Source organism: Scatophagus argus, chromosome 13 (assembly GCF_020382885.2).
Source record: "Scatophagus argus isolate fScaArg1 chromosome 13, fScaArg1.pri, whole genome shotgun sequence".
Taxonomy (NCBI): domain Eukaryota; kingdom Metazoa; phylum Chordata; class Actinopteri; family Scatophagidae; genus Scatophagus; species Scatophagus argus.
In genome coordinates, this window is record NC_058505.1 from 15,756,206 (window position 1) to 15,772,068 (window position 15,863).

The following is a 15,863-nucleotide window of genomic DNA, read 5'->3' on the forward strand; positions in this document are numbered from 1 at the left end:
TTGGACCCGAGTGGCAACTGATCAAATGTAACTTCGTAATCGGATTTCCATCGCGTAGATAGAACATTTGTAAAATCGTGTGGGATGATCAAGTGTTTTTTGTGTATTGCCCTTAAAGTAACAACAATATCCGAGGAAACGAATCTATTTTCAAAATTCGCATTAGCGGTTTTTTTTACTCGCTTGTTTATTTTCTAGTCTGTAGGCGCTATTTTATCACTGTAACAGACTATCAGGCCATGAGCTCCAGCAGTCTGACCAGACAGCTGGCAGACGGACTGACTGCATCTCGACTGCGGATGCTTGTATTGAGCAGAGGTACAGATGCGGTCTGTCTGGGTCCTCCGTCTGGAGTGAAGTCTCTCTGAACTGAAACCAGAGGAAGGACACCGTAAGCATGGACAAATCAGAAAGGTAATTTTCCCCATTGCTGTGCGTTTATTTTGCCATCTATTGTTTATCTGGTTCCATATATGCGATATCGTCTCGGTGTTTCCTGTTGGCCGTGGAATGGCTGCTCTTTCCCGTCTTCTTTTGTTATTATATCTTTAAGGAACCCTCACCATTATCTCCTCTCTCCGATGATGTGCTATTTGGATTTTCGCAGCTTTAAAGCGAATGCATTTCCTTTTCGCCTCTCTTGTTATTTTAATTGCATGATATTCTATGAAACTGTCCAGTGATGCAACGAGCAGCTGACCGTGCAGCTGTGCGGTCAGTGCGTTTGTGTATCAACCACAACATATGGGGATCAATCACTGTCTATCTTCCATTAATCTCAACTACCAAGACATATGGCCCAGTACACCGTTATGTTAGCGATAGTGGTCCGGGTGCTGCGTGAAGATATTACGGTGGAGATGGGAGCACTTGTGCACAGCCACAGAATAATCCTCTGGGCGCCACAGAAAACCCTATTCACTAATAGAAACGACCCGGCGGCTTGGCACAGTGGCATCCGTAACAGCTTGAAAGGCCTTATTGTTGCGGTGCAGCTGGCACCGCCGTGCGCACGTTCTGATTGGTGGTTTCCCAGACCGGCGTGTGCGTGACTTACAACCCGGCCAACCCCCCCCCACCATGCTTTATCGTCCTTTCAATAATATGTTTTAATTCTAGGGTGGGGCGCTTCATAACTAATTTATTACGAAAGAGTGATCCACCGAGCTGGAGTCCAGGGGATTCCTGCCTAAATGAAGATTAGTTTACTTCATTTCCTCAGAGAGGATAGTTTGCGATCTCCTGATCTGCACATATCGAGCCATGCATTGTCACTCCTCATACCTGCCCCCAGGTGTGCCTGCAATGCTCAGGAGTGAGGAGGAGAGCGGCTGAGCAGGAGGAGATGGGCTGCACCTCTGCCAAGCAGGTGTCTGCCGTGCCCAACGGTGAGGAGGGCCAGAATAAATCCTACAGCAACGGGGACGTCCTCTCTGGTCAGTCTGCTTACTTTTCTTCACATTACTCATGTATGTCTGTTCATCCTGAAACATGAGGTATTTGCCCTCCATTCGTAAGTGCGATTCACTGCTGATGTGAGGGTGTACAATATTTGGCTTTTAAAGATGAGGTTACATATGTGTGTAACCCATATATCACACACCCATATATCACTATGGGTGTTTAAAATAAAATAATCACCCACAGTGGAGATGATACCTTAATGTTAAGAGTTTTGAGTGCCGGGACGGGCCTTGTAAACACCTGATGCTTAATGAGAGTGTTATAGGGCCGCAACAAACAATTTCTCTACCAGTGCATGCAACAGTATGGCGACTGGTCTGCAAAATGTTAGAAAACTATATGAAACAAATGATTTTTCAGAGCCCAGTGTGACATCTTCTTGTTTGCTTTAAAAAATAATACTAATAATGATAATAATACACTGTGTAAATGTGGCCTCAGTTAAGAGTTTTGAAGATGGTTAGCAGTGATTAAAAGTGCTGTGATAGACCTTTAAACACGTGTGAACTGTGTGAAGCTGCCAGATCCTAATGGAACCCTTAATTAGTGCTTTGTTAATTGCAGGTGCACAGGAACAATCAATGCCGGTACACGGTGCTACCATCATATCTGTTACAACATATGCATTACAAAATATGCACAAATGTAGGCCAGTCTTTTAATATAGGTATAATATAATCATTTTCTTAAAGCTGCTACAGATGAATGTTCAACAGAAACAGCAGTAACTCTGCAGCATTAATCTGATGGGTTTTAAGTCCATGTGTCCGCTAGACCGTCCTTTTTTTAAAAAATAAATAAAAATGTGTGGGAGTGAGATAGAGGAGATGGGCTGTACATGTGTGAGAGAAAAGATGGAGAGGCAGAGAAAAGGGGAGAATCAGGCAAACAGCTCATGTGTTTGCCGCTTGCCAACCATTGTTAAGAGAGGATTTAGTCTGAAGCGTGAGAATTCAAGCACATAATTACTTTGCCAAGTACTGAACTGTGAGAACTATTAACCCGGGAGGATTGTGCTGATCAGAGCGGCGATGAGTGGGTCGTCGTCTGCGTGCCAGCCGCCGGCGTCTGCTGTGCTATATTAATAAGAGGAGATGCGCTCCTCTCTGCCTCTCTGTCTCCCGCTCTGTCACAGATGAGTACAAGATGAAAGGAGTGGAGAAAGTCAAGTACATGAGTGGAGAGGAGGGAGGAGTGGACGGCCAGGACAGCACAGTGCGTGACTCTGCTCCACTTTTTGTGTTGTATTTTACGTCTGTCGTGAAACATTTATTGTGCACTACGATGGCCTTTGTTTATCTGTTTGTAAAAATGGTCAGTTTCTAATCAAGTTGTGTCATGACATCAACTTACTCAGACACATTTGCATGCAGCGTCGTGCTGCTTACATCTGCATATCAATGAGCACAAACTGAATCATTTTAATGCAACAATGCTGGACGATAATGGAGTTTATATAAGTAGCACACTGTTGATATGAGAAGTACTTTGCGACAAATATTTTTAATAGCTGGTTTTTAATTCATCAATATAAGCAGCAATGTTTAAAATATCACAATTCCAAATAATATAAGACAACCGTAGGACTTCTTAGTTGATTGTGTGCTTTTCTTTCTGCTGACTGAGACAACAGCTGATTTTATGTTTGCTTGGATGTCCTGCAGGAGAAAAGTGCTCTCCTTGGTAAAGGTCAGCACATGGATGAAACAGGGTCAAACGGAAATGGAAAGATTCTGTAAGTGCCACTGATGATGCTGTTTATTAATATTAATATGCAGAGTGTTTTGTTCAGCCATCATCTGAACTCATCGTGTGCCGAGCTACACCGCAAGGCTCTGACCTGCTCTGTCTTTTGTCCTCGCAGGAGCATCCACTCCTCAGAGAGTCAACAAGAATTTTTCAGGATGTTGGATGAGAAAATTGAGAAAGTAAGGAATGACAAGCCATCGCTGTTTTTCTGTTATTAGAAAAAGCTCCTGCTAAATTAATGGATGTTAATCCTATCACTGCAACAAATCTGTAGCAAGTGAGGACACAGCAGATGACATAATGATAACTCAAAATAGTCTCAATCTGTCACGTCCACTGCGTCCCACTAGTGCGTGTATTTAAAGTAGTATTGTTACAAACATGCTTCACTGACTGTGCTGCCGTGGGACCACATCTGGTCAAAGAGAGGAGTGGTTTTTATTGTTTCACGTCATAATAGGCAGTGAAGTCCTATCCTGTTTATCAGGTTAGCATTTTTCTGTACTTTTCTCACTGTCAACAAATGGCATGAAAAGACCAAAACCAACAATGAACTGGTTCTAACAATGAGTGTGTCTAAAGTCTTAAGTCTAAAGTTTATTCCTGTGTGATGTAAAGCTCCATTGTTGTCCATAAGACATGACCTCTCATGACACGGAGGACAAGGCACTGTGGTTTATTTTGAGTAAGACTCACCGGAGCACCAAATGTGTATTTATCCGCAGCTGAAACTAGTCCCCAGCAATGTCAATATTTACTCCTGTTCTAGTAACATGTAGTAAATACTACAGTGGGCAGATGTTCAGGGACATTATTCAGTCTTTTGTTTTAATGAATATTTTTGATTTGTTACTAAGGAACAAACTGGCTGAGCACCTCAGACGGGGTCTGAAAGTCACAGAGTACTGAGAAACAGACTGATACAATGCTGGTTCTTTTACTGGGATGTGTTAAATATAAATTATACTGGAAGCCTTATCCTTACTGCTTTTGTTTCTGCCTGCAGTTTCCTACCTCCTCTCACCATGTTTTTCAAAAGCTTCTAGCGAATATGTTTTGTATGCATGTTAGGCGTAAGTGACTTAAAATCCAGTGTGTGTTGCAGCTAGTTTATTCTTTGAGGCTGGTAGTGGTGAGTAACTGGCTTCTTATACACTGAATTTGTCCCTGTATGATTATTCAGCATCCGAGTAATGTGGCGAGTGCAGAAAGGAGGTCTAGGGAGTCGACTGGCATTCAGGGCCAAGTTACAGTAATGTGATGATACCATCATTTTTGTTACTGTAACAAAATGACTTAAATGAAGGTTAAAGGTCTGACGTTGGGCTAACTTTATCGTGTATTTACATGTGATTTTGCATACATTTTCCATACCATGATATAGTGTACCAGTGGCTTAATGACATTAATACTGTGTAAAATGTAATTTACATGAACATCGTTCTGTTTTGCTTGCAGGGTCGGGACTACTGTTCAGAGGAGGAGGATTTGACATAGCACTGTGGCCTGGACACTGCAGTGTTCCAGATGGACCTCACCATGTGCTATCATGTCAGGAGGGTGGGGGGGATTTTGGGGGGACTGTCCCTTGTATGTACACGACTGGGAAAAATGGATTATTGACTTGAATCAAGCACCTTTTTGCCCTCCTGCTCACAACATTATTTCCTGTTCAACCAAGAGGGAAATGACCACCATAATCAAAGACGGCTCAGTATTGATATGTTCTCAAAGTTCTCCAAAGTGAGAGAACATTTAGGTTTCCTCACTTAACAAAGCCATTACAGAATGACTGAGCTCTTGGGATTTTGACTTGCTCTCCTTTCTCTTCTTGGACAATTCCTGGAAGGCCAGTACACATGGCTGTCACTGAGACATTTGAAACCATCGGACTGTTGCGAACGCAAATTTCAAACAGCAGAAGCAGCCAGTGCTTCTCCTCTGGACACTGACTCAAAGTGAAAATAATGTCTCTGTACATCATTTTGAATTTCTTCCTTGAATGCGTCCCTGAAAAGTCAAAGGTTTGGAAAGTTCCTGCATTCCATGACACAGTATGAAGCTCTTTTTATTAGGACGTTGGTCAGTACAGTGCGTTTGTCTGTCCATGTCTGTTTCTGCTACGGTGTGAAGTATTTATGTTGAATAAGGCTCAGGGCTGAAGTGTTGTACTCCTTGTCTCATGTAGTCAAGTCCGTCGTCTCATTGAGACACTGTTGCACCATTAAAAAGACACTCATGCACTCACACAGCAGGGTTACTGATGTCCCCTGCATCTGTATCTGTTCCATGTTAACCCTACGAGGTGGACACTGCAAAATCACTTTTAAGATTATGTTTTGCTCACCAGTGTTATGTTGTTGTGTTCAGTTTCTATGTTGACTTATTGTTTTGTTTTTCTAGAAAAATAAAGCGTTTTCGGTAACTTATCCACACAGCGGACGAGTGCAGCCAACAAAACGAATCCTTTTGACAATAACAGTCAAGACACATCATTTAGTTGGGGTATTACTTAAACTATACCTTAATTACTACATTAACAAATGTGCTACCCCATACAATACAAACTTGCATCATCATAATGCACTGGAGCAAACAAAAGTACTCCACTTGGGTAAATATCAATGGCTTTTATGTTAGCCATCACCTAGAAAGAAATGACAGTACAGAAACAAATCACAGTGTCATCATTAACATTAACTACAATTTTATTTTCCTGTACTGTAAAACCTCAGTACAAAATTAATCGGACTTACACGATGATCTATTTTTTTAATTTCTCTGTCGAATTAAGAGCTAAACAGAGAGGAGCATGAAAAACAAATCAAATTAAAATTAGAACTTGCTTTAACAATGCCTTCCTTACATTACCTGCTAGCTAGTTAAAGGCAATAACAAGTTACCTGAGATAAACGTAACACGTTTGCAAACATAGAAATTAATCATACATATCTAGTTATGACATTCGACTGGGGAGATCATTTAAATGACATCCCTGTTAGATTTAAGAGATTCACTCTTTACTTGTCGGGGTCAACCATTTCCGTTTTCGGGCAATTGTCCTTTCAGAATAAGGTACTTCTATTGCTCAGGAAACAACAAAATAAAACGCAAAAAACATGATACAGGATGCAAACTTCATTCTTCAGCGAATGGCAGTCATTTACATCCGCACCTGTCTTTATAAGCCGCAAAAATACACTATTATTTGGGCTACTACTCAAAATGTTTTGTGAACGCACTGGAATTCAATTCAAGTCTAGTTCGAAGGTTCTGAGGAAGGCATATAGTGGCCATATAGTGTACAATATACAGGAAGATTTTGTGAACACATCCCTGATTGCATTGCTGGAGCATCTAGCCAGTCTTATAGTGTGCATGCAACAACTCTTCCCAACAGGGCAGGCCTGTATTCTGCTACAGTCAATACGTGGTTTCTCTAAACACTGAACAACACCAGTGTTTTCCAGACCCTCCAATCTGAGGAGTCACATAAGCATTACAGATCAGGAGAGCAGAAATGTACATGTTCATAGAAAAAATATATCTTTAGTTTCTGCATAATTTTAGCTCTTCACCACATGTGAAAATTATTCAAATAAAACTCTTTGGTTGAACTGCTCACAACACACAGACATGTGCGACCAGTGACAATAGATCAAATGTTTTCAGGGGGCAAGCCAAAAAGCAGAGGTTTCTTACTGAAAGAGACTCACAGATTTGGCTTGGTAGCCACGTACAGCACCAGCGTAGGCTCTGATTCAGGAGCAGCTTACCCAGGCAGAAAGACCAACTGCCTGTCCTATTCTGTACTCCTGTGGTTCAAGGCGTCTTCTCACTCCAGCTGCTCAGCGCTGCTGCCGTCTCTTCCGATGCAGCCGGCGTCCCACATCCTGGAAGGGTCCTACAGGGGGATCAGGTGTCACCAACCCATCAGTCATCTTCTGGTATACCAGGGTGGAATCAGAAGCTACAGCACACAACAGCATGGGGAAGCCTCTGTCCAGCACCTGACGTATGCTGCATGGCAGAGAAAGCTATTAGTGTGGGAAATTTGGGAAGACAACTTGTGCAGTACAGGTCTTTAAACTGGAAGAAAGAGGTGTCTGCAAATTCAAGAGCTTCTCCTGGAGGTGTCTGGAGGTATGCACCTCTAGGGAGATTTTTTCCACCGTTTACAGCAACTATGTACACTATTTTTAAGGCTTTTGAGTTAATAGAACCTGTACATCACTTTGCAAAAACATGACAATTTTGCATCTCTGTTGTCATTATTATCTTTAAGTAACAGAACATAAGTAACGTAGAAATTTGGTAAGCAGCATGACTATTCATGAAACCTATTTTTAATTATTACTATGCTGGAGCAGAGTTCATTGTCTGTCTTTGTGAGTCAGCCCTGTGATTGACTGGCGATCAGTACGCTGCCTCTCGCTCGCAGTCAGCTGGGATAGGCTACAGCACCCCCCCAACCCTGCATGGATGAGTCGGTACAGAAAATGGATGGATGGAGTACAGTTCACAGAATGAATGTTTTAAAATCTCTTCCATCTGAATCCATGCCATTGTAATCTTCCCCACTTCCTGTAGATGACGACTGAGGTTATGTTCACAGTCTATAAGCAAGTTAGCTAGCTAGCATGCTTGCTCATCGAGGAGACACGACTGAATGAAACAGCACACACCCAAAACAACACCCCGTCCCCAGACAGAGGTTTGCTCCAATGATTTGCTGGTCCGTTTAGAGAGACTGAGAGGAAATGACATAATGTTGAATCTAAAAGGGATTTGGGCATTTTGAGGAAACATTAATAGTTGGAGCTCGAGAAGCCATCCCTGAATCCACCGTTACTCATTACCTTTTGTGGCTCAGGGAGCGGTGGACAGGCAGTGGCAGAATTGTCTGGACGGGTGCGCCTTCCTTCTCCTTCCCTTCCAGCAGAACCACCTGCAGCTCAGGACACTTGACACAAGACACCTCTTTCCACTGACGCACTGCAGAGAACAAGAAACACAGTGTGACTGTGTCACTCCTTCAAATGGTTATTACAGAAACGAAACAAGACAGATTTGTTTTCTGTCATCACTGAATACTGACTGACCTTTTACCACCTGTTTAGAACAAGTTTTACAGTCTTTCTTTGGCCAACCTATTTTTGCATAATACGTTTCATGTGCTAGATGCCAATTAGAGGATTATAGTAAATACAGCAGCCGATGTAATTACAGAATGAGCATGGATAAACCAGAACTGGGTGCGCTGATTACATGGATGGATGAAGTGTTTATTGCAAAGAAATCTGCTGAGGTGTTAATAAACATGTACATTTTAATCACGTCAGTAAAGCTTTGTCTCATTGGTATTGAGTGTGCTATCTAAATTAGAGTGAACAGACACATGAAGACACTTTCATGTCTCATACAGGACATTTTAGCTGCTTTAGACTTGGAATTGACGTGCCCAATATTGAGCTGGATTACCTTTAAGAAAGGAGGAGGAGGAGGAGGAGGAGTTTGCAGTGTACAATTACACACAAACTACACATGACGGAATTTAAAGGCGGATTCTATTACTATTTCTGTTACTATTGTTCTATTATTAAACTAAAAAACAACTGATCATTGTTTAAGAGTAAATGACAAATGTGAGAAAAAATTAATAAAGAAGACATAAATAACTTTTTTACATGACCTCCTGTCTTTGAATGATAAAAAGGAACAAAAAGTAGCCCACTGCCTCCTGCTAAACTCGTCTAAAATCGTGTCAAACTCACCCTCAGAGAGATCCATATACACCAAGAAAGCTGCGTGTTCCTGTTCGCTGTCCCCAACCTCCAGATTCTTCATTAGCTGATACTAAAACAAAGGTAAAACACAGGTTGCATGATGCAGCACCACACCTCTGAATGCAGCACGGAGGTCCTCTGACACTCACCGTGGGATGCTGAAGGATCCAGTTTGAAGGCGGACGTTTCTCCAACACGTCCGCTATGTCTGACGTTTCCGACATTTTAATAATTTAATGCGTCTAATGACTCGGGAAACTGTCTCATTAAGCGCTGTGCTCATTTCAGAACACACTACTGCTGTCCCGGCATTTGCGTGCTACAATGTCAGTCGTCCGGGCGGAAAATGTTACTCATTCTTTGTTCCGCGTCAGGCAGGAAAACAGCAGCTGCCTTACAGACATAACTGAGGGAAAGTACTGTAAATAGTCATTATTATTTATTACATAATAATAAAAATATTAACTATAACGATAATGATGAATAAGAATTGTTATTGGTCGTGTTATTGTAGGATAACTTTTCTCATGTCTGTGTAGGTTGTATCTGTGAAGTAGGTTGTACCAATCTCATATCTGAAGAATTTCGGTGTATGTAAAAATATACTGACAAATAAAGACTGAAATTGAAGTTGATGTTGAAGTTTTCCTGCCACGTGTATATGTATTTGTGTGTGTGTGTGTGTGTGTGTGTGTGTGTGTGTGTGTGTTATCATGTGTGTGAGAGTCCCTCTCTCCCTCAGCTCTCTGTCAGTTGCTCCAGTCTGAGACCACAGAGACATCAAGGTGTCCCGTTGGAAATATGTCTCTTGGACTTGCAGGATTCAGGTTTTATTTTGTGATTTTAGTAGGAGAGCTCTTCCTGCACTGCAGCACAGAGGAGCTTCCAGCTGATCATTTCCTCCAGCCGGCCCAGCGGGAGTCCTCTCTGCTGAAGCCCACAGTGCTGCTCACCATCCTCGCACGCAACGCACAGCACAGCCTCCCATACTTCTTAGGATGCATTGACAGACTGGACTATCCAAAGGACCGCATTGCCATCTGGTAAAATTACATTTTTATTACATTGATCATTTGATTAAAAACGTTTTCATATACTTTGAAAAGGGTAGGAAAACGTACACTCTTATTTTATAAATGATTTTAATCTCTAGGAATCATGGAGTTACAAATGAAAGGCGCTGATTTGATTTAGAGAATGAACGCAAAACAACAAACACAAGTATCAATAAACAGGATCCTTTAGCGATGATGACATTAGCGCTATTGTGTCCAGTTTAACTACACTTTGTGAATGTCATTCTTCACATTCTGCAGTACTGCCTGTCAATAAACGAGTCATTCTTCGACAAGTGAGAAAACGACACAAAGAAAGAGAGAAAGAAAGGAAGTAAGAAAGAAAAAAGTGAAAAGAAAAAGGCAAAGACAGTATTCAGTAATGTTCCTTGTTATCTCAGGGCAGCCTCTGACCACAGTGTGGACAACAGCACAGCCATTCTTCAGGAGTGGCTCAGAGGAGTTCAGCACTTGTACCACTCAGTGGAGTGGAGGCCCGTGGAGCAACCAAGGTGATAAAACAATGTCTGTGAGGGAGAAAGTCCAGCGTGTTAGTAAACCTGATGTACTCTGATACTCTGTTCCTAAAGTGGTTTCTTTGTTCCACTCAGTTCTTATGCAGATGAGCAGGGTCCCAAACACTGGCCCGCCTCCCGCTTCACTCATGTAATGAAGTTAAAGCAGGGAGCCCTCAGAGCTGCAAAGAGACTTTGGACTGACTACATTTTGGTGAGACAATAAAAGACCATAAACCACAAAGAATTACTTGTCTCACCTGTTTGTCATCTATTAATGTTTTTTCTTTCTTAGTTTGTGGACAGTGACAATTTGCTGACAAACCCTCGGGTACTTTCTGACCTGCTAGCAGAAAACCTGACAATTGTAGCACCCATGTTGGAATCAAAAAGCCTTTATTCCAACTTTTGGTGTGGTGTGACTCCTCAGGTGAGGTTCCTTAAGAGACCGGAATAGAATATAGTATATTCCCTGTGTAGCATACTAGTTAAACACAGTAAAGTGAAGTGACTGCTGTGGGTTTCATAACGTGCACAGGGCTACTACAGACGAACTCCAGAGTACATTCCCATCCGTAAATGGAAACGGCGGGGCTGCTTTGCAGTCCCCATGGTGCACTCCACATACCTGCTGGACCTGAGGCGCAGAGCCAGCCAAGCACTGGCCTTCCACCCGCTTCACCCTGACTATCCCCACCCTGTCGATGACATCATGGCCTTTGCTTTCTCTGCACACCAAGCAGGTCAGGCTTTTGTAAAGCTTCAGCTCGCAAAATCACTTTGATTTGGATAATAGTGTTTTGGTGGCAAGCAGTGTATTTGTTACTGTGATGTCTTTTTGGCTGTCAGATCAGTCAGCAATCTGACACCAACTGCGTGGAGCAGGAAATTTAAGAGCTTTGCTAAACTCCTGTATAAAAAAACACAAAATTATAGACCAACAACATGATATAAATTATTAATACATAAGTGCACACATAAATACTATCCTGGTTTTATTATATCACGTCATAACACATGATGATATGTGGACAGACTGAGATTGCGTGGCTACATGGCTGTCTTGCCATACTTTATGATATGGTAACCATTACAGGTGAAATCTTTCACTGCATTTCACATAATGAATGAAAAGATGTTTCCACTGAGACCTGATGCATCTGCTCCACTGCAGGAATTCAGAAGTATGTGTGCAACAGGGACCATTATGGATATTTACCAGTGCCCCTTCAACAAGACCAGACACTGGAGGAAGAAGAGGAGAGTTTTAGCCACACGCTGACAGAAGCTCTCAGTAAGCTCATTATACTACTGTAGGTGACTCTGTAATTGAGAGTTTTAAGTTTTCCTTGGCCTGTTTGAGCATATTTGGTCTTTTTTGCTCTCACAGTCGTGACACATGTCTCACATCTCTGTTAAAGCCCCCCGCCTCTCATTTCCCCTTTCTCCCACTCTGACAATTTCACATCAGTTAGATGTTGGATTGATGTAAGAAATTCCCTTGAAACCAAAGGACTGTGCTCAAAAACGCAAAGTTCCTATACTTCATGTGAAATGTGAATGTATGACCTTACTTTCCAGTTGCCTACACCATGGAGCCTTCACGGCATGTGCATATTGTGCCCAAAGAACCAGGCAAGATGGGGTTTGATGAGGTACAGATGCATTCATAAGCCAACGATATATTTCCCAGTGACTGTTTAAACTGTTTGAGACACTTTATCCTCCTCCATGTCTAGATCTTCCTGATCAATCTGAAGCGCCGCTCAGACAGGCGGGACAGGATGCTGAGTACTTTGGCTGTCCTCGGCATCAACGCGACACTGACAGAAGCCGTGGATGGCAAGTATGACATAAGTGAACAGTTCTCATTATGTGGTGGTGGAAGAAGTATTCAGACACTTTACTTAAAAGTAGTATTAACCCAGTGTAACAACACTTCATGCAAGATTAATTTCTGCAGTGGAATTTTTGCAAACATAAAAGCATAGAAAAAGTTGGTCAAAGCAAAAGTAGTAAAAGTAGTGTTATTATTGTGAATGGCCTATTTTGGGCATGTCATATTGATGGATTATACCAACAGCAATGAATCTGTGTTGTTGCCGGAAGAGGTGAAGCGAAGTCCAAGTTCCTCTAAAATCAAAGTAAGTCAAAGCCCATTTACATGTTCCAGAGCTTCTGACCGTATCAAACAGTCAGCAGATCATCTGGTTCAGTGTACCAACTGTTATGTCAAAATGAATGAGATGTCTTAGAGGAGTTCAGATTCATGCATTTCACTAACAGCTGAGCAAACTCAGTCTGCTGACTAGGAGAACGTGTCAGTATGACTGAAAGCTCCAGAACAAGCAAGCAGCTGGACACTGAATTTGGTTGGTTTTGCCAACTGATGTTCCTAAGGTCAAGAATAAACTGCCAAGCATTTATTTTTCTTACTTTAGGTATGTTCATTTTAGGGTTTTTATGAAAAAAGGGTACATATGACAGCTATGGCCAGGTAATAGTACAGTAGGTACAGTAGTCAAGAATTTAAATACTCAAGCAGAGTACAAATACCGCAAAATTGTCTTTAAATACAATACTGGACTAAATGCACTTTTCCACCATTTGCTTTATGCTCTTTTCATATCAATAAAATGCTTGCTACTGGTAGTTGGGATACAGGGATTTATTAGTAGAACAACATTTATTGGCAGTGCTAGAAAACAAATGGAATATTTGATCACCTTTAATGCTCCAACATAATTTGTACAGGTGTATTTAGCATTAGTGATGGAGGTACTGGCAGTGAAAATGAGGCTTTGTCTGTCACAATTAGCTTGTGTCGTCCTCAGAGCCTTGAACTCCTCTCAGCTGCACGCCATGGGCGTAGACATGCTGCCTGGGTACAAAGACCCATATTCAGACCGCGTGCTGACCAAAGGGGAGATTGGCTGCTTCCTCAGCCACTACAACATCTGGCAACAGGTACAGCTCTGCTCTGTGACTGTTGAAACCAAACCCATGGAAGTGCAGTAAAGCTGATGTGGCGGTATGAAGAGGCTCAGGCTGTTCACTGCTTACTGCTGATATGTGTCGCCCCCCAAAGGTGGTGCAACGGGAACTGCAGCAGGTGCTCGTGTTGGAGGATGATGTGAGATTTGAGCCCAGATTTTGCCACAAACTGGTGACAGTTATGGAAAATATAAAAAAAGTGGGACTTGAGTGGGACCTCATGTTAGTAAATTGTTACAGTCTCTTTGAAGTCTTGTTTTTAAATCACTTGAACACCTTCTATAAGACATTCACATTCATTCTTAAGTGTTGTTTCACTGCGGTTCCCACAGACCTGACACTCGCCTCTCTGTCCTCATAAAGTTATGTAGGCCGTAAGCGGTTGCAGGTGAAGAAGCCAGAGCACTGGGTGAAGGGTGTCAGTAACCTCGTGCACCCAGGCTACTCCTACTGGACCTTGGCTTACGTCCTGTCGCTGACTGGGGCCAAGAAGCTCCTGCATGCAAAGCCTCTGAACAAAATGCTGCCTGTTGATGAGTTTCTACCTATCATGTTCAACAAGCACCCCAAGTGAGTCTCACCTTCTGTACATACATCATACAGTCGTATTCAAATCTTTGATTTGTATATCTCCATTACAAATAAAAGTCGAGCATTTACAATCTCACTTTGAACGTATGTGTGGGTATAGACAGGAAAATGTATGTAAAGTATCAAAAGTAAGAGTTCTCTTACAGAAAAATGGCTGTTGCCACAGATATGTTATCATAAATCATTATATTATTTTCACTCATGCATTAATGTCTAAGGTTGAGGTGGGGTTCAGTTTTAACTGCTGTTATTTTAGTGTTTTTTTGTTGTTTGTTTCATTACTGATAATTTCATGCATCAATCTTATTTTCTCCATCAACTGGTTGATAGTTTGGTTTGTAAACGTTCAGGAAATCATTTAAAATCAAGTCACTATCATTGAAAGCTCAAAGTGACACCTTCATGAGGATGAAAAAGTACAATATTCCCCCTTCTCCCTATGAGCATAGTATAGTATAAAAGTTGAAACAGTATGCTTTGGTTCAAGCCTTTTGTATTCAGTTGAAGTCATTTCAAGTCATCACCCACCTCCTTGTCCCTTCAGAGATGAGTACATGCAGTATTTTGAGCAGAGACACCTGAGAGCGTTTTCAGTGGAGCCTCTGCTGCTCTTCCCCACTCACTACACCGGTGAGCCGGGCTACTTCAGTGACACAGAGACCTCCACCATCTGGGACGATGAGACCGTGGACACAGACTGGGACAGAGACGGAGCCAAACAGCAGCTTGAGCAGGTATCTGACGATGTAGGATTCCCACCTGTGGCTCCTCATCCTGCTCATAGTGGTTTGCCCACCATCTCTGCCGATGGGAACAGAGATGAACTCTGATGGGGGGGGAGGGGGCTCAGATTAAAAACTACATTTTAACACAAAGACCCTCTTTAAGACCCACCTTAAAGCCCCAATCACCTCATTGGATACTGGGCTTTGGTGGAACATATTTCTTATATTTATAATATTATATTCAACTGGTTTCAGCACAAACCTGTTAATTCACAGTGAGTTCTGGAGCCCCCAGAGCTGTCCCACTTTGGTGGTGATCCAGCCTTCCACACACACCAAGACCAGGTGATGAGACGAGATCGGTGCATCACAGTGTGTCTTACCTAAAGTTAACCTCTTTAGGATTAATAGATTCCAAGTAAATACCAAAGCACCAAACTAAGTTTATGTAATCCAGTCCAGAATGGTGCCAGTTTGTATTGTTGTACCTTTGTATAGTTTCTACAGTGAAACCAAAAAGGATTGTTCATTTTGTAGTTAAAACATGTTTTTCTTTTTTTAAACAAAGTCATTTTCATGTTCAAATATTTGTTGTTATTATGACATATTTTATAAAATTATTTCATATAAAAAACATATGGATGTATAATATAGCAAATAATCATGTTAAAATGAGAACAGCTACTTATTTTAATGAGATAAGTCCCTGTAGAGTTTGTCTAATAATATGCCTGATAATTGTTTTATTTAATCATGTAAGTAGATAAAATACAACATCCTGTTATAACGTAAGATCTGGAACGCTTAAGTTAGAACATGCGTCACAGCGCTGAACATAAAAAACATGAAAGAGCCACTAAAAAATGTTGGAAATGAGAATGAGAAACACATTGTGGTAAAACATAACACACAAATATGATAGCAATATGCAAATTTAAAAGTATGTATTATATGAATCTACAGCTTTGGAGATACCCAACATCT

At 41.7% G+C, this 15,863-nt stretch overlaps 3 protein-coding genes across 5 annotated transcripts; 2 read left to right on the plus strand and 1 right to left on the minus strand.

Annotated features, from left to right (window-relative positions):
• Positions 1 to 3: 3 nt before the first annotated feature.
• On the plus strand, positions 4 to 5,794 carry zgc:55943 (uncharacterized protein LOC406337 homolog). The gene is made up of 6 exons (XM_046408824.1): positions 4 to 414; positions 1,295 to 1,436; positions 2,600 to 2,679; positions 3,129 to 3,199; positions 3,329 to 3,392; positions 4,672 to 5,794. Exons 2-6 carry the CDS (start codon positions 1,346 to 1,348, stop codon positions 4,708 to 4,710), a joined length of 345 nt encoding a protein of 114 aa, XP_046264780.1. The 5' UTR covers positions 4 to 414; positions 1,295 to 1,345; the 3' UTR covers positions 4,711 to 5,794.
• Positions 5,795 to 5,895: 101 nt separating this feature from the next.
• On the minus strand, positions 5,896 to 9,348 carry tsen15 (TSEN15 tRNA splicing endonuclease subunit). Of its 3 annotated transcripts, XR_006845068.1 has the most exons (5): positions 9,149 to 9,342; positions 8,988 to 9,069; positions 8,073 to 8,208; positions 6,990 to 7,233; positions 5,896 to 6,693 (listed from the first exon to the last, which is right to left on the minus strand). XR_006845068.1 is itself a non-coding variant. In XM_046408823.1 (4 exons), exons 1-4 carry the CDS (start codon positions 9,221 to 9,223, stop codon positions 7,036 to 7,038), a joined length of 375 nt encoding a protein of 124 aa, XP_046264779.1. In that variant the 5' UTR covers positions 9,224 to 9,348; the 3' UTR covers positions 5,896 to 7,035. The 3 variants fall into 3 exon arrangements, 2 of the variants coding, with proteins under 2 accessions (XP_046264779.1, XP_046264777.1); XM_046408823.1 differs by having other exon boundaries at positions 5,896 to 7,117; positions 9,149 to 9,348; XM_046408821.1 differs by having other exon boundaries at positions 5,896 to 7,233.
• A 441-nt stretch (positions 9,349 to 9,789) lies between these two features.
• colgalt2a (collagen beta(1-O)galactosyltransferase 2a) lies at positions 9,790 to 15,295 on the plus strand. Its single transcript, XM_046408817.1, has 12 exons — positions 9,790 to 10,042; positions 10,456 to 10,566; positions 10,666 to 10,783; positions 10,865 to 10,999; positions 11,108 to 11,312; positions 11,744 to 11,863; positions 12,151 to 12,224; positions 12,309 to 12,415; positions 13,404 to 13,536; positions 13,658 to 13,785; positions 13,927 to 14,133; positions 14,699 to 15,295. Exons 1-12 carry the CDS (start codon positions 9,801 to 9,803, stop codon positions 14,982 to 14,984), a joined length of 1,866 nt encoding a protein of 621 aa, XP_046264773.1. The 5' UTR covers positions 9,790 to 9,800; the 3' UTR covers positions 14,985 to 15,295.
• The last annotated feature ends 568 nt before the right edge of the window (positions 15,296 to 15,863 follow it).